The sequence below is a fragment of the Copadichromis virginalis genome, linkage group LG18, assembly GCF_057382275.1.
Source record: "Copadichromis virginalis isolate Kocher_CV1m ecotype Utaka linkage group LG18, C_Virginalis_male_GT1.1, whole genome shotgun sequence".
NCBI classification, from domain to species: domain Eukaryota; kingdom Metazoa; phylum Chordata; class Actinopteri; order Cichliformes; family Cichlidae; genus Copadichromis; species Copadichromis virginalis.
The window spans coordinates 15,056,139-15,074,123 of record NC_140635.1 but is presented as its reverse complement, the minus strand read 5'-3'; the positions used below and the strand labels follow the sequence as shown (position 1 = coordinate 15,074,123).

The 17,985-nt window shown below is 37.8% G+C and overlaps 3 protein-coding genes and 1 non-coding gene across 6 annotated transcripts in view; 2 read left to right on the top strand and 2 right to left on the bottom strand.

Moving 5' to 3' along the window:
- Nucleotides 1-1,592: 1,592 nt before the first annotated feature.
- Nucleotides 1,593-1,684, bottom strand: trnar-ucu (transfer RNA arginine (anticodon UCU)). Its single transcript is given in 2 exon segments — nt 1,593-1,628; nt 1,648-1,684. It is a non-coding gene; the product is annotated as a tRNA-Arg (tRNA).
- Nucleotides 1,685-3,006: 1,322 nt separating this feature from the next.
- bag1 (BCL2 associated athanogene 1) lies at nt 3,007-6,046 on the top strand. The gene is made up of 7 exons (XM_085440470.1): nt 3,007-3,152; nt 3,774-3,902; nt 3,990-4,072; nt 4,155-4,268; nt 4,396-4,503; nt 4,600-4,662; nt 4,758-6,046. The coding sequence occupies exons 1-7, from the start codon at nt 3,116-3,118 to the stop codon at nt 4,845-4,847; spliced, it is 624 nt and encodes a 207-aa protein (XP_085296596.1). The 5' UTR covers nt 3,007-3,115; the 3' UTR covers nt 4,848-6,046.
- myl12.2 (myosin, light chain 12, genome duplicate 2) lies at nt 5,843-8,186 on the bottom strand. Its single transcript, XM_085440471.1, has 4 exons — nt 8,079-8,186; nt 6,869-7,076; nt 6,535-6,696; nt 5,843-6,367 (listed from the first exon to the last, which is right to left on the bottom strand). Exons 2-4 carry the CDS (start codon nt 7,050-7,052, stop codon nt 6,195-6,197), a joined length of 519 nt encoding a protein of 172 aa, XP_085296597.1. The 5' UTR covers nt 7,053-7,076; nt 8,079-8,186; the 3' UTR covers nt 5,843-6,194.
- A 609-nt stretch (nt 8,187-8,795) lies between these two features.
- Nucleotides 8,796-17,985, top strand: part of myom1a (myomesin 1a (skelemin)) — a 30,110-nt gene continuing 20,920 nt past the window's right edge. For 2 of the 3 annotated variants that reach the window (XM_085440464.1, XM_085440463.1), the window contains exons 1-6: nt 8,796-9,103; nt 16,446-16,586; nt 16,699-16,882; nt 16,982-17,139; nt 17,358-17,450; nt 17,587-17,675. In XM_085440464.1, coding sequence (XP_085296590.1) covers nt 8,811-9,103; nt 16,446-16,586; nt 16,699-16,882; nt 16,982-17,139; nt 17,358-17,450; nt 17,587-17,675 — 958 coding nt within the window. In that variant the 5' untranslated portion in view covers nt 8,796-8,810. Of the gene's footprint in view, nt 9,104-13,011; nt 13,224-16,445; nt 16,587-16,698; nt 16,883-16,981; nt 17,140-17,357; nt 17,451-17,586; nt 17,676-17,985 lie in introns of all 3 variants that reach the window. The other variant, XM_085440465.1, reaches the window with a different exon arrangement.

Here is a 17,985-nt window from a genome sequence, read left to right as displayed (position 1 = left end):
GATTTGGTCAGCAACAATACTCAGGTAGGCTGAGGTGTTTAAACGATAAGTGTGTCAAGAAAATATCTTGTTATCCTGTTCTTAGGTGACATGGAATGGTACCAGGTGTGGTGTTCTGTTACTGTAACCCATCTGCTTCAGGCTTGAGAGCTCTTGGCCATACCTGGATGGCAAGAAGTGGACCTTTCATTTTTTCTGTTGCCATGCTATGATCAGTGTAGCCATTCTCCTCTGACCTCTGGCATCACTGAGTAATTTCCACCTGGAGAATTGTCGCTCACTGGATGTTTTCTCTTTTTTGAACCATTCTCTATAAACCCTGATGGTTGTGTGGAGAAATCCCAGTGAATCAACAGTTTCTGAAATACTCATACTAGCCCGTCTGGCAGCAACAACATACCACATTCAAATTTACTTAAGTAGAGCCATACCAGTGAAACGCCCCTTTCTCTCTGTATAAAGTAGTTTAAGTGCACTACTTAAACTTCTCTGAGATATCTCAGTATAAGAAGTGCAGTTTAAACAATGCGTCTTGTTTTTCTCTCCATGATAAAGAAAATCTGCTGTACATAATGAAGCAAATGTGTCAGCACAACTCTTTGGGCTTAAATTGTAAAAAGAAAAAGAAAAATCGAATTATGGGAAATGTTCTGCCCAAACTGTCATGTAAATAGAAATTACAGTTAAAGGTCCAAAATGTATTTATGTTTCCAATTGTGTTTCAGATTGAAGTCTTTTTTTTTAGATTGAGGCCATTTTTCGCATTACTGCCATTTGATTGGCTGACTACATATTTGCATTCACAAACAATGGCCTAATATACCTAATATATACCACATAAGTGACCAGTGGATGTTTGTATTATTGGGTCTATCTTACAATATAAAGCGCCTTGAGGCGACTGTTGTTTGGGTTTAGTGATGCGTAAATAAAACTAAATCGACTTGAATTGTAAATATCTTATATAGTTACTTTAAACCTCAGCACTTCAAGCAAATCCCTAAAAGTGCCTTACAAAGGATTTTCACCCTGGTACAAATAATCTTTTACTCACAGTTAATAAGTAACTGTTCTTCACTTATAAGGACATCATTGAAGTGATTTGGAAACAGCCTGGTATTACCAGCAATCGAGTTACACATGTGCTCTGTGGGACACGAACCTACAACCTTTGTTAGCGCTGATACAGAAACTACATTTGCGAAACAGCTAAACATATCACGACTCTGCGTTATTTTATCTGTTTTGTGTTGTTTAACATCATGAATTCAGACCTATTTTGGCCATGTAAAAAATCATTATAGACTTGTAATGTTATAATTGTTGCAATGTCTGCTCCCCCACTGGCCACGTCTGTCATCACGTTTTTTAATCTCAATGACACTTTTGTTTTTAGCCCTTGATCCTCAGATGTGGTAGACTGGAATGAGATAATGTGAAAGACACGAAAGCACCGATGAGCTCGGGCACATAACCAAAGACATATTCAGGAACATCATGTAAGCATGATATCAGCAATTAACGAGTAACCGTGACTTAGACTAGTAACGGTATTGAGAGGATTCGGAGGACAGATGGTCAGGTTAAAAATGCGACTCTGGTGGGACTCGAACCCACAACCTTTGAATCACCTCTCAAGAGCTTGACTAGAAGTCCAATGCGCTATCCATTGCGCCACAGAGCCGGTTGGGAGAGCCCCCTTGGCGCAACATGACCTGACATGTTATACATACAGACATCAATTATACAGACTTTAAAAAGCTTTACTGTAGGAAAACTCTACACACTTAAGCTAAATGTATTTACCTCTGTCAGCAGAGTTTCATCGAAGAGTTTCAAGTTGTGCTGTAGACTTCGGCTCGCGTTTTACACTTTTGTGTGCAGCTGTTGTGTTTGTATTTGCTGTTCCGCTTTTTTAAACAAGTAAATAAATAAAAAGTCAAATAATTTAAATAATAAATTCAATATTAAATAAGTAAAATTGCATTTAAAAAAGTGAAAGAAAAGAAAAAAAGGGGGTACTTCCGGTGTTCAAGCTTAACTGGTGGTCGTGCTGATCGGTGAAGAACCACAAAAGTAGTAGGTCCAGATATGTCTAGTCGTAGATTCGTCACATACATTGACACCTCTTGTTGTAAAAGGTTTGAATGACCAAAGTTTTGTAAGGTCGCTCATCCAAGTGACTTCTTCAGTCCCAACTGATTTTAGGTTTCCCCAATCTTATAAACAGTACATTTGCATAATGACTGAAACTAGCACCACTGAAGGAACAATGGGCTAGGAGGTCAGTTAATTGATCATTAATATGTAAATTCTCATGACCATTGATCAACCTAAAGTCAGCTGAGACTAAAGTAGTCACTTGGATGAGTGACGAAACGGCTCTCCTACTGAAAAGCTTTTGGGGATTTACCTACCTGGATGACTGAGCATGCATCAAGATATTCTCATTGTTGTATCTACTCTGTGTGGTAAAATATAATTAATCCAATTAATTTCTGATGCACTCTTGGCCATATTTCTCTTGAAAAAGACATTTAGGAGTCTCAATTACACTTTATTCCAGCATAAATAATAATATGTAAAAGTGACTTACAGCTTCTTTGTTGTGACAGGAATGTTCTTTCAGGCTCAAAATTACTTGATACCATTGATGAGAGACGTGTTTGAGATATGTCTCTCATGAATGGATTATAGGCCAACAATTTAAATATCAGAAATCATTTTTTAGCAGATAATCTTGCCTTGGTCACCTGAGAGAGGGTGTAGGATATTGAAAGACCCCAAATCCCTGATGACCCCGGGCAGATCCCCAAAGATGTATTTAGAACAGCAATGTGCGTGTGTATCTGCATGAACTGGTGATTTTATTTATTTGTTGTTAATTAACTTATTACATATAAATTATTTTTGGTAAGCCACATTTTTAATCCAGTCAAACATTACACACACTGGTAGCCCTGGGCTATTTTTCGTGGATTCTCTGCGAGAGGAACATATGGAATAACACCACTTAACGCGATCACCAGTTAAACTGTAACACCGGAAGTAGTTAGCAATAAGCAACAGTTAGCTTTGCGTTTGATGTTGTGATTAAAGGTCGCCGGGAAGCAAAATGTCGGAGCAAACGATAACTATGACAGTCGCATACGGTAATAAGATTTCGGCTTTAAACTACACCTTAATCACCACAAAATATAAGTAAAAATTGGGTTTCGTTGTGGCTAAAGCTAGCTAGAAACGGCTCAGCTTCTGTAGCTCTTCTCCACAGACTGTGTGGTTATGTTACTTGAATCCCGCTGGTTATGTGTTGTTCTTCAATAACAAATTAAATATATAAACTACTGTAAATATCAGCATTTATTAAACACGTTTATGAAGAATTGTGTAGCTGTTGTAATTAGTTTCGTTTGAAGACACTTTACAGCACATTTGGGAAACAGGAGGGCTGCTGAGAGAAATTGTATTGTTGCCAATCGCTTGTTAAATGTTTTGTAATTATTTTTCCTCACACGATAGTGAAACAAAATTTTGCAACCCATCGTTAAAAACTGAACCAAACGTGCGCGATAGTTTCCGAGATATGCCGCATGTTCTGTAATTGGATGGGTGCAAATACTTTTAAAGACTTTTTTTATTATTGTTTTTTTAATCCTGGTAGGTGACATTTACTTTCTGAATAACACCGATAGAAGACAAAAGGGTGACAATGATAACTCCCAATCCTTAATAGCTTGAGAGCTGTGTAATATTTATTTATTTTCCTATTTCAGGATCCTCTAAGCACAGCATCACGCTAACAGGACATGAGGATGGAAAAGGACCCACTGTTAAAGACCTGTCAGATGCTCTCGCTCAAGCCACCGGAGTCCCACCTGCCTCTCAGAAACTTATCTTTAAAGGTAGACTTTTAGTCTTCCTTTTTTTACACACTCAAATGAGGCCTAATGTAAAATATCAGGTTTTAAAGTTGTCTTTTTTAATTTTAGGGAAGTCACTGAAAGACATGGAAGAGAGCCTTTCCAGCTATGGAATAAAAGAAGGCTGCAAACTCATGATGATTGGAAAGAGGGTAAAGCACATTTATACATGTGCTACATCTCTGGTGCCTGAATATGTGCATTTGCAAAACACTGATGATAATCTCTAAACAGAACAGCCCAGAGGAAGAAGCTGAACTGAGGAAACTCAAAGACATTGAGAAATGTGTGGAGCAGATGGCCAAGAAGCTGGAGAAGGTAGACGGGGAGTTGACTGGACTGAAAAATGTAAGCAATCATAGGTCTTTTTGTTTTTTGATAATATATAGGAAAATAAATAAATATTACACAGCTCTCTTTTGTCCCATCTTCTAATGTATTATTGTCACCCCTATCCTATCCTATCCTATCACAGGGCTTTCTCGCCAAAGATCTCCAGGCAGAGGCCTTGGGTAAACTAGACCACAGAGTAAAAATAGCAGCTGAGCAGTTCATGAAGATCTTGGAGGAGATAGATGCTATGGTAATGCTATTTTAAGCGTAAGCATCTGTTTTGAGTGTCTGCTTTAATCGTGTGTGTCATGTATAGCAAACCATCAAATTGCTCCTCTTTTAACAGAGTGTTCCAGAAAATTTCAATGACTGCAGAATGAAGAAAAAAGGACTAATAAAAACAGTGCAGGTTAGTATTTGTTTTTCCCTCTGACAAAACAATCATGCTTTATTTGAAAACTATTGAGAATCAAAATAAGTCTGATCTTTACCATATGTCCACAGGATTTCCTCGCCCAGTGCGACAAAATCGAGGCTTGTATATCAGACCATCTATCAAAGATCCAGTCAAAAAACCTGGCTTTGGCAGAATAGTGCAGTCTCTTTAGTCACTTATTCTATACATTGCTCTGTGAGCAATGGCAAAGTGTGCAGAAAGCTTCACGTGTGAAGCAGATCCTGGTTTATTTATTGCTGGTGTGAAGCAAATGATCAAGTGGAAAGAAGGATGCTGGTTATCAGGAACGATGTTGGATATGTAACACAAGCAAATCCTCTTGGTTCAAGACAGATGCAAAGTGCCGACTGAGAAACTTTGACCATGAACTTGCAGGAAATGGATCACATGCCATTTTAATTAGCTAAAAGAGCTGTCAATGCCAAATATCTTAAAATGTCCCGTTTGTTGCCCTGTATGTCTAAAACATAATGAGTTTTGTTCCTCATTGTGCACAAGCTGCAGTGAATGATTTATGATCAGAAATATATAGACACTGTTTAATTGGGGAAGTTCCAAAAAGCAATATCCACTCAGGATAGTGGATTGTTCCCATTGGGCCACAAGAGGCTTATTATGTTGTGGGATAAACATTTATTGCCCTTATGGGTCTGAATGGGTCACTGTTCCCTGGCTTTTACCTGCCATGCTGTCTTTTGAGAACAAGCAATCAACTAGCGACCTTGTACAAGGCGTACCCTGCCTCCCACCCCCCATGACCATGAATTGTGAAAAGTGGTTAAGAAAACTGATGAGTGGATTTTCCAATATGAGTCTGGCACTTGTGAGACTGGCAAATTTTCTTCATCATATGTGATAAGCAAAATTTATTTGGGTTTTAAACTGATTGGCCCAGAGCAATAACAGCAAAATTACAAGTAAAAAAAGAAAAGGTTAGTACTGCAGGAGTGTCCATATATCGCAATCGCATGTACTATATTCAACATCAAGAATCCTAAGAAATCAAGCACCTAAATCCAGTGGCTGATCCTGAGTGTTCATGTATCTTTGAATCTTGTGCTAAGACTGATGCATCACATCGAATTCTTTGGTTTTAAAATAAAACTTTAAAAAAAATAAAGAGCACTGGTGATTCTTCTCAGAATACATTTTAATCTCCACGCTTATTCTATAAAATACAGCTGATTCATTTGCAATAACAGACATCTGGTGTCAGTTTATTTCCAGCTTTATCCGTGGGGGTCTTTTTATACATCTCCACTAGCTTATAGAGACCCCCTAGTAGTGTTATGACAGATGTGCAAACAAGCTTTCAAAGTAGGATTGGTTGGAGGGACCCAGAGGTCCATAAAGCAGCTTAAACAAATGAGCTTCAGTAAAGTAGACCACAGTAAAGCTTTGTCATGAGCCAAATTACAGAACATAGCTTTCCTAACTTGAATGGAAACTCATTAAACATAGACATGGAGTAAAGAATGAACCCACTAGTCATCCTTATCCTTTGCACCGTGTTTCAGAATACGTGTGAATGCTACATAGTTGAAATTTCCTTTTTTATCAATGGGCGCCTCGCGGAAGAGCTCGTCCACTTCTTCATCTGTAAACCTGTCACCCATAGTGGTGAGCAGCTCCCGCAGGCACTCCTCCTGAATCACACCTGTGTGAAGAAACAGTTTCACTCTTGCAGGTGCTTCCTGATGTTAGCACTGAGCAGATATCTTCAAATTAAGCACTTACTACAAAACAATGTCTCTACATGCCAGAGTCTGAGACAAATTCACATAAAAAGATGCGAAACTTAAACAGTTGAACACATCAGCTCACCTGTGCCCTCCTCGTCGAAACAGGCGAAAGCGTTACGGATCACTTCCTCTGGATCTGTGCCGTTCAGCTTCTCTCCGAACATCGTCAGGAACATGGTGAAGTTGATTGGGCCAGGTGCTTCATTCATCATGGCCTCCAGGTACTCATCTGTGGGGTTCTTACCTGGGAAAAAGCTCAAGGTCAGAGTGACTCTAACCTGCTAACCACATTTAATGGTTTGTTTTTAGAAAAAGATTGAAATCTTTTAACTTCTGAATACGAGCCCCAAATAATGCAGTTTTAACTCCATAAGACGTTATCACTAACTAAATATGTGTAAATAAATCAAGTTTACCTAATGAGGCCAGCATGTCATGAAGGTCTTCTTTGTCGATGAAGCCGTCCCTGTTTTGATCGATCATGTTGAAAGCCTCTTTGAACTCCTGGATTTGAGACTGATCAAACATGGCAAACACATTGGAGGTGGCACGCTGAGGACGCTTTTTGGTGTTCTTTCCCTTGGCCCTTTTGCTTGACATGTTGGCAGGTTGTTAGTCCCTCTCCTGTAATACAGGAGCATGAAAGTTGTCAGCTTGGATCAAGCAACACGTTCAAATGAAAGATTCATTCACATTTTTTTCTTATCTTGACTTCATTACTGACGCTCTCCATCTGGTGAAAGTTCCTTGGTTACACTGGCTATTAAGTGTCTTTAGATTATTTACTGTGCAAGCTATGAACTGGAAGGTTAATGTAGGTGAGTTCAGGCAATGCATTTAATACTAATGAAAACTTATTAACATGGTTACAAGATGTTGGTAATTCAATTTAAAGTCAATTTGGTTGACACTACTATCACATTGTCATATAGCCTCCTAATTTGCCTTTTTTTAAAAAGCAGCTAAATATTATACACTCAGTGGCCACTTTGTTAGGTACAACTTTACATTAACACAAGTACGTAGTCAACAAGAACATCATGTGCCACCAACTCAGTGCAGTCTCTTAACAAAGCAGACTTGGTTAGGAATGTCAAATATAGTTCCTTATTCAATTTATGCCTTGAAGATTTAAACGAATTATGACAAAAGGGGGTCCAATCCAGTAATGGGTGAACCTAACTAAAGAGTCTGACGAGTTTAGCTCAGTCTATGATCACTTACAACGGATATATGCACTCGGTACTTGTTTTGTGATACGAAAGCACTTAAGTTGTCATTTGTTTACTGGATATTTATGTTATTAGATCAATATAATTTCAAATTATGCTCACCTGTCACGCAATAACATAACAATAACGCAAATATAGGTATTGACATGTTGTTTACATCACTCATATTTGAGCTGTAGCACACACGCACTACATAGCGCAATGCAGGAATCACACAAAATGCGAAGAAAACCCCTTAATTATTTGCCAGCTTTGCCAGCTAGCCCCTTGCTGACCTAAATAACTGACTGACCAGGCTAGCCTTAGCGAGCTAGCAGAGATTTATTCACAAGAAAAAAACGAGTCCTTAGTCCTCAAACTCTGCAGCTTCATAAACATAAAATAAATCGCCTACCTTAGAAAAAACGTATAATTTCTAGGCCCAAAAAGCTGCACACACAGCTACCACAGCATACACAAGCTGATGAAGAGGAACATCAATGTTTTATTTCCTCTTGCCTAAACTGACCAATGAGAGTGAAGTTGGAAGAAACCAACAGTCTGGAATATTCCACGCCTTGGGTTTGTTTACGTCCCTCTCCTCTTCTTGTTTTGGATGAAATGACCTACGTACTGCTTGTGGTAATAATAAATCCATGATTTATACACTGATACGATTATAAGTACAGCCTTAATTGAATCATGTTTTTTATTTGTCCGGACGACTAATAATGTAGTCAACATATGTCACCACTAGGTGGCAGCAATTACTTGCATGTCCAAGACGTTTGTTTGAATTGGCCAAAATGGTTAATGAGTCTTTGTTTTCAATATTTAATAAGGAAGTTGAACCACTAAATATTTTTTTGCGCAGCGGAATAATAACGGATCGATTTCAAACAAATAAGCTAAACTATAATCTAAGGGAAAGTGAAGTTTAAAACTTAACAGCATTGGTGTTAAATTTGGTCGGTGGATGATATGATTGTACTAGGTTAGCAGGTTTTTGTTTTTTAAGACTGAGAACCCGTCCTCTATTGTATTTTCTTTTATTAGTGGCATTTTTTCTTCTTCTTTTTTCGGTTTGTGGTGCAGTTCATATGCCTTTTATTACAGTGAACTGGGTGAAACCACTGGAGTCCTGCATATGCCCCTGAAGTACAGTACACAGCGGAGGGCCAGGCCAAAAAGAAGCTCCTCAGCTCAGCTGGCCTGTCTCATGGTCTCATGGTCTAAATTTAAAGCTGCCCCAGCCTTAAAAGGTCCTGACGGTGTCTTGCGCATTCTGCCGAGTGGCAGCATTATTTTTGTTCTGTGGACTGCCGCCCTGTCCACTGCCCCTCACCCTGCTGCTTTGCCTGGATCTCAACTTGCTTTAGCTACTTCTGGATTAACACACATTTTCTCTTATTTTCAGCGATTGTGGATTTTTAATTTGTGGTGAGTGAGTGTGCATATTTTCTTAAATAAGCTGAAGTACTTATGTGCTCTGGTTATCATTTAAAACCATGACTCCATAAGGCCCTAGGCCGGCTTCCACTGTATGATTATGATTATTTATTTTTTACTTAGTTTGTTTATAAATGTGTTTTAATTAATCAGTTTTATTACATAGCCTACTAACAGGGTTTTGTTCATTTTGAGAACTAGTGCTCTGGTATATTAGCCTGCATGTGTCATTGTAGTGAAGTGTCATCCTAATCTTCCAATTAACACCAGCCTTACCTTACAAAACTTTACGTTTTTATGACCTGGCCTTGTTAAAATGTTTTTAATGCATTCTGTGCCTTCATGGCTTACAGTCCAGTTCAGTGTGTAACTCTGGATGGCTTAGTCTGCTTGTAGTAGATGTTGCTCAAGCACATAAAAAGGAGAAAATAGTTTTGTGTAATTTGGGAGAAACTGCAGATCATATAGTTACTGTTGCCTGCCTCCCAGCTGGAGCTGCTCTTCTTTTTAACCTGAGCCATATCTAAAATAACTTAAGTGGCCTCACATGGGGAAAGGTCAGCTGGATGATATTATTATTATTATTATTATTAGACAAAATATCAATATTTCATTCATTCCAATCTGCTTTATGTTGTCTTACAATAAACATAAAACCTTTGAAGTTGGACTTTTATTTTGAAGAAACAACCATCTAGGCTTTAGGAATTTGCCATTGTCACAATATTCTGACATTTTATAACTCGGATATATGAATAACTAAATAACCCTCAATTAAGCAAGTACTGAACATAGATATTTGGTAGCTTAATTACACAAAACCTGCAAAATCAGTAAGTATATTTTAACTTGTTCTTGCCATCTGTCCACGCTTGGTGTCCAGTTCATCAGTTCAGTTCAGTTCAGTTCATTTTTATTTCAAACATTTCAAACATGTGCCTTCACAATCATTACAAAATATCATTCCATTATTTGTTTGAAAAGGAGTAGGCTGAAGTATTTACTTATTTGTCCCTACCCCCTCAAGTTTTACCTCTCATTCATTTAATTTTTTTTTTGTCTTAAATTAAACAAACAACATATGAAACATATAAACATATGAAGTAAAACAAAACATAACATACATAAATCAAAACAAGAAATTAGCAAGCCCCACCACAGTATAGTTTCTTTCATATGAAAAATACAGAATGTGTATATTTGCAGATACACAAGTTATGGAAAAACAACAAACCAAAACAAAACAAAAAAACAACCAAAAAAGAACCGCAACACCATTACCAGCAACATTACCGTCCTGGGTTAACCCCGTTTTCTTCATTCTTATACTTATTTAAAATTAGGTTTTTATATTTTACTTTAAACTGTTTTATGTTTTGACTGTCTTTTATTTCTTCTGTTAGACTGTTCCATAATTTAACTCCTGCAATTGAGATTGACATAGTTCTTAAAGTTGTTCTAGCACTTTGTATTTTTAAATTCCATTTCCCTCTTAAGTTATACCCACCTTCTCTTTCTATGAACAATTTACAGATTTCTTTGGGAAGCAATTTATTTCTGACTTTATACATTATTTGCGCTGTTTTAAGCTTCACCAAGTCTTGGAATTTAATAGCTTGCATTTTGACAAAGAGTGCATTTGTAAGGTCCCTGTACCCTACATTATTTATTAATCTAATGGCCCTTTTCTGTATTATAGTTATTGTTTGTGTGTTACTTTTGTATGTGTTTCCCCAGACCTCTACACAGTAGCTCATATATGGCAGTAGTAAAGCACAGTATAAAATGTGCAGTGCTTTCTGATCCAACATATGCTTTGCTTTCCCCAGGACGGCAATGCCCCGTGCCAATTTCCCCCGAACATAAGTAATGTGTGGCTTCCAACAGAGCTTGTGGTCAATGATCACCCCAAGAAATTTTATTTCATTTACTCTTTCTAAATATACATTGTCAACACATATTTCTACTTCGATGTTTTTCTTTTGGTTTCCAAACAACATAAATTTGGTTTTATCGAGATTCAATGATAATTTATTTATATCAAACCACTTCTTTAATATCGTTAATTCCTGTGTGATCATTTCCAAAACCTGTGGCAATTCCCCACCTGCACACAGTATATTTGTGTCATCTGCAAATATTACAAACTTTAAAATCTCCGATACTCTGCAGATATCATTTAAGTACATAATAAACATTTTTGGACCCAGTACTGAACCTTGAGGTACTCCACAAGCTATATCCATCAAATTAGATTTATATTCATTTATTTGTACATATTGTTGCCTATTCCCTACATAGCTTTTTAACCATTCCAAAACCACTCCCCTAAACCCGTACTATTCCAGTTTTTTTAATAGAATTTCATGATTAACAGTATCAAACGCCTTCTTTAGATCTAAGAAAACTCCGAGCGCATACCTCTTATTATCCATACATTCCGTTATCTTTTCCATTAAATCTATCAGTGCCAAAGCTGTTGATCTGTTGTTTCTGAACCCATACTGACTATCTGTCATTAATTCATATTTTTCCACAAAACTGTCAAATCTTTTTATGAAGAGTTTTTCCAGTATCTTAGAGAACTGGGAGGGTATTGACACTGGTCTATAGTTTGTAAAATTATGTCTTTCACCGGTTTTGTAAATGGGAATAACTTTAGCAACTTTCATTTTTTGTGGAAAAACTCCTTTTTGAAACGACAAGTTGAATATATATTTTAATGGTTTTACGATACCATCAATAACTGTCTTTACCGTTACCATATCAATATCATTCCAGTCTGTACTGGTTTTGTTCTTAAGTCCTCTAACCATGTCATAAATCTCTTTCTCTTCCACTGCTCTTAAAAACATTGAGCTACTATTCCTTTCAATATTTTCACCAGTGTCCCTTTCTATTCCATCAACCTTTATTTCTTCTGCCAGTTTTGGCCCTATGTTTACGAAGAATTCATTAAAGCCATTTACTATCTCCTCCATGTTATTAATACTTCTTGTCCCTTCTATAAAGTACCCAGGGTAATCATTATTCCTTGATTCATTTTTGATTATTCTGTTTAATACATTCCATATATCTCTTGTGTTATCTTTATTGTGTTCTAACCTTTTAATGTAATACTCTCTTTTACAGGATCTCATTATATTAGTTAATTTATTTTTGTAAGTTTTATACTTCATTTCAGTTTCTATTGTTCTCTTTTTTATGAATTCTCGATATAAGGTATTCTTTTTTTTGCTGGCATTTTGTAGTCCTTTTGTCATCCATGGTCTTCCTGCATAGTTGTGTTTCCTATTGATTTCAATTACTGGGCAGTTTTTATCAAGTCACAAAACATCACAAAACATTTAAAAAGCCCACTGCAGGAAATGATCTGACTGTAAATTTACATATTATTGTTCAAGGCTTCCTTCTGTCTTCTTCCTCCCTCCACCCTAAGCGGTCACGACAGATGGCTTTTAACAGGTTTCTTCCTGTTAAAAGGGAGTTTTCCTTTCCCACTGTCGCCAAAGCACTTGGTCAAAGGGGTAATATGATTGTTGGGGTTTTCTTTGTTGTAGGGTCTTCACTTTGCCTTGAAGCAACTGTTGCTGTGATTTCACAGTACGTGAATAAAGTTGAATTAAATTGAATTGAAAAATCATCAAAACCACCAGTTTATCACCTGCTGCTTCATTTAACACAAAAGTAGATCTTAACCAGAGCTAACACATAAGCTGCTTGCCCAAAACAAACAAACAAAAAATCACAATAACAAGTTTAAAAACATATTTTTAACAAGCAACCAATTCTCTTATCCCTTAATCCCTGCTCCTACTACCTTATTACCGGCCTCTGCACTAGACTAACCTCCAGTAGAGAAACCAGTCTTTAATAATAACAGTCAGATTGATTCACAGAGCGGGTAAAGTAAAGGACAGTCATTATAAGTTGGCGGAGTGGCCGTCAGGATGTCAGCATCATTACAAGTGACGCAGAAGCTGCAGCATCAGCATCAACATCAACATGAGGAGAAGCAGCAGCAGCATCTCTATGAGAGCAGCTATTACCTGAGCAGCAAGTCGTCTGTTAGCAAGCAGTCATTCTCAACTTTCAAGACCACCAGGCATCGGTAAGAGGATTAGAGTGAAGGGGTTGCAGAGTCCAAGGTTGTAACCTGCCACTCCTAGTACTTCAGAAATGATGAATGTTCCCCTTCAAATATTCAGCATTGTGCTTGTGGTCTGAAGTGGGTTTAGCAGCAGGAAGGAGAGTGCGTGCATACCAAAAAGGGTTTTCATCGAGAGCAGGTGCTTTTTTATGCTATAATTTATTAATTGATTTTCTTTTTTACGGTAATAGATTTTAAAAAAAGAAAATATAGCACTTTTTAATGTTAACATACTGTTGTAGCATGGCCTTTAAAGTTTTAAAGTGTATTAAATGGTAAATCATGAGGGTGACAACGTATTTTCCTTCCAGCTCTTTCTCTACATACGGTAGGTTTAATCAGGAATTAGACATTTAATCTGAAGGAAAAAATGTTTTGTAATAGTTGTTCAAATAGGAAAAAGCTGAAGAAGTGTGTAAGTACAAGTACAAGAAAGCAATAGGGTTCAGGGCCTGGAGTCTTGGCGTAATAGCATGGGGACCATTACACATGGCTGCCAGGTAAACAGAAGGATAGATGTAAAACAACAGCCACTCTCCCTTGTTTTTTTATAGCTCAGATTTGTGAACTGACTTTTATTTTAAATCTCATCTCTAAGTGTCAAAGCAGACATGTCAATATCGAACCTCCTAAATTGTCCAGTTATATGAGAGTAATCCACTTATAAAGTCTATATCTTAAAGTAATGTTTCTAAGTTCATATCCAAAGGCTTTTTCTCATGTGTTTGTGTTTATACATGAGTTTTGTTGCTATAACATCTATTTAAGGAGGCAGGTGCATAGGAGAGGGACAAACTGATCCAATGTTTGACACAGACTCCCACACACTATCTAACTTGGACAAACTATTTATTTTTGATGCTTTGGCGCTAGACTTTCATGAGGCATTTTGCCAGCAAATAAATGTACTTTTGCAAGTTAAACATTGTGGGAGAATGTTTGCAATGTTGGATCAGACTGTAATGTTTAAATAAAATAATTTCCACTGTGTTAGAGCTGATATATTGACATACTTTTATCTATTAACCCACTGAAGTAATACAGAAAAACAGTGAATGCAACAATACAACAACAGCATTAGAATACAACAACATTGCTAAGACATTTATTTCTTCAATGAAATAATTTCTTTTCTTCTGTTCATTTGTTTTCTGTTCTGTTAAATTGCACATTATTGTTATTAGGCCACAAGCTGAATAAAATATGCAATTTAAGGATTTCAATTTGATCAAAAAGGTTAATAATGGCAAAAGGTTTACAGCCTTACCTTGACATCTTTAAAACTACACATTAGTGAATATTGTAAGGAATTTAAATAAAGCCTGACTGATTTATTGACAGGTCGATACTATTGGACAATGATAACTGTCTGCTGCTCTGTCAGCATCACCATTTATAATGACTGACAAATAAACATTTAAAAAAGGGAAAGAAGATCGGAGAAACACCCTTCAGCCATATTTGAGTGTTGATGTTGCAGTGTTTCCCCCAGGGATCAATAAAGTATTCTGATTCTGATTCTGATTCTGATTTCTCCACCAGAGGGCACTCTGTAACTTCTGTTAAGGCAAGTCTTTCAAATCCCTTAAACACAACCAGCCTACGTAAATAACTACACCTATCAAATACTGGAAAATCTGCATATGTTTCATGTGTCTGAAAAAAAAGAATTAGCCAATGTATCGGTATTCCTCCTAATTAGAAATATCAGTCAGGTTCTATTTTTAAGCCAGTGATTTTTCTTGGGCTTGTTTTTGTTTATCTTTTGTCTCTGAAATTTATGAACATGCACCTTCCCGTACCAACATGCAGTATGGTTAGCATTTCTTTGTCATTTAAGCTGTGGTGCTCAGTGTACATGCTGGAGCTGGGATAACTTTCTAAATGAGGTCAAGGAAAGAATTTCAGCTGTAGTGAAGGGCTGCCAGTTATATTCCTGGACAGCCAAGCTATTTTTGAAGATGCGACATGAGCTTGTTGCCTATAAGCCAACTGTAAAGACATTGTAAAGAAGTGATGATATTGTAGCTGGTTGCAGGCTGGCTTTCACAGTAGTCTGATAGGTATTAACTCGTGGGCCAGTAGTACAGGATAGCTGTTGTTGATTTTAAGCATCTGTGTCTTGTTTATTTACTAAAAAAAATAAATCAATTTGTACTTTACTGATTCTGATTTTCAGACTGACATTCTGTAGCTTGTCAGTCGGAAAAGAAGTGCTCTTTTTCAGCCATCAAACTTTATTACCTTTGACTTTGTTTCACACTGAAGCAGGCATCCTCTCAGCTCACCTGGTGAGTCAGCAATAGAAATAACGTCCTGACATTACAGCATCTTTTGTGAGACTCCATCTGTCTGTCTCTGCTGTGCATTGAGCACCTTCCACAGATTGTGTCCTGCTTCACCAGTACATAACAGACTTCATCAAAGCCACGCGTTCCTGCTTCCTTTTCATGCCAAATGGATAGACTAGCGCTGACTTGGCAGAGATCATGAGTGAGAGTGAGGCTTTAAAACAAGTCTTATGTACAGCAGTCCCAGTTCCATTAAAAACAAAGCCTTCTGACAATAGTGAGGACTAAGAGGCTAATGAAACAGACTGTAAATGGGTCAGGATCTTAGGGAGCGGACCGGAATACATCTTCCTCTCTGAGTAACTGGACTATAGCACCAGCTGAATATGTCTTTATGTAACCAACATATTTATTTAAATGTTTAGTTTTGAGTGAAACATCAGAAACATCAAAAACAAGCACAATATCGCCCTTCTGTCTTTGTCAAAATCCTGGTGTGTTTCTATTGTAATGTGATTCTTAATATTTTCCACCAAGAATATTTTTGCATTGGTTGTAACTGGGTAAAGAAAACTTTATAAAAGTTTGTGTGATTGGAAGAAAAGACTGAGAACCACATTTACTATTATTGTTTGTTTGTTCCAAGAAAACAAACGGATGCAGAAGTCTGATTCTGGCTCAGGTTGTTTCTCTGGCACTCAGCTAACTGGCATTTTATTTCTTCTGAAGATGAAAAAAAAATTTTTTTCTTTGAAAAAAGCCAAGGAATCTTCCACAATCACTCAGCACATCATTATTTAATAAAATAATAATAATAAAAAAAATAATCATGCAATTTATTTGGAGCTACACTGTTGCTTTAGTAAGATCAATTATGCCTTTTACCTCTTAGCAAGAAGATCTCTGTGAAGACAGAGAAGGGGCAGGAGGTGGTTAAACTGAGCCCACTACCCAAGAGAGCCAAACGCACCTACCTGGCAATGGACAAGGACAAAGAAGTTATCGGCTATGTTATTCCGGTGTTTAGAGCCAAGTGAGTATGCAATCTGAGTTTGTGGATATTTCTTAGCAAGTAATCAGTATAATTTCTGAGATTCATAGTGTCCTCTCTGTTCTCACATCTTGGTTGGTTTGTATCGTTCTAGTCATGATGTAGTTCGGGGCTTAATGGAGGCCCAGGAGGAGGTCACAGAGGAGGGCATCAACTATGTGGCCATGAGGAACCTGTTTGTCAGGGAGGCCAGGGAGGCCATGGAGGTGAAAGTGGAGAAGAAAACCAGGTCAAAGCATGTCAGGGAATCTGCTGAACGCCTGGAAATGAGCAGGACGGTAAATCCTTTCCATAGTTTTGTGAATGCAAAGGTTTAACCATTTTCACATGACCCATACAGGCGTTGATGGGCTTCATATCACACACTCCCGCTACAGATGGAGGAATGGTCGGAGTTCCGTAAGAAAATGAACCCAGACAGCCTGACACACCGCCCAGAGTTCATTGTCAAGCCCCGTGGACAAACTGTTTGGGAGGGCAAGGATGTCAAGTTGCACTGCACCGTGGCTGGATGGCCCAAACCCAGGATTGCCTGGTACGTTCCAGGTTTATAAGTTCCCTTCTTCTCTGAGTCACAAAAAAAGAGGCTGATGAAAACAGTCTGTCATGCGTGTGTCATAGAGAAGTTTCCATCCAACACGTCAGTCGAGTTTATTTTCCACAGTTGCCACATAAACACCTACATGCACCATGGCAATTAAAAACTCTGAAGACAAGAGTAAAAATAAACATTGGTTTTCTGCTGCTTTTAAGGTATAAAAACAACGTCCTCATCGATGCCAAAGCCCACTCCGAGAAGTACACAGCTGAGAGCAATTACAACATGCACTCTCTGGAGATCAAGAAGTAGGTAATCATTCAGCTGGCCTCTGAATTAACAGCACACACCCAAGATAAACGGTATTAGTGTTTGTTTGTTTTTTGCAGCGCTGAATCTATTCATGCCGTTAATAGTTAATCGTGATAACCATTTTGTTTCCAGCTGTGATTTCTTCGACACTGCTAAGTATCATATCTCTGCCCTCAATGTGAAAGGGGAAGCTTCTGCTGTGGCCTCTGTGGTTGTGAAAAGTAGGTAACTCGTTTAATGTTCTTTTCCACATGTCCCTCTCTGCAGCAGCTCTAGTCGATTTCAGTTAGCGGTCAAAATTCAAAGTAGAGGTTTAAAACTCAGCAGTGTCCTACAGTTGTGCCCTGAGTATGTTTCAGGAGACAAATCCCTCCAACTCGCGGACCACAGGAAGGTCTTAAAGCTCATTCACGAGCGTCAAAGGGGCATTTCACCCCTCTGGCCTGTAGGTCTATTTTTTCATCTGTACTCTTGTGTTGAGTTGCCAGTTTTGGTAGCTTTCCGCCAAAAAGATGTCTGCCTTCTCCTGAG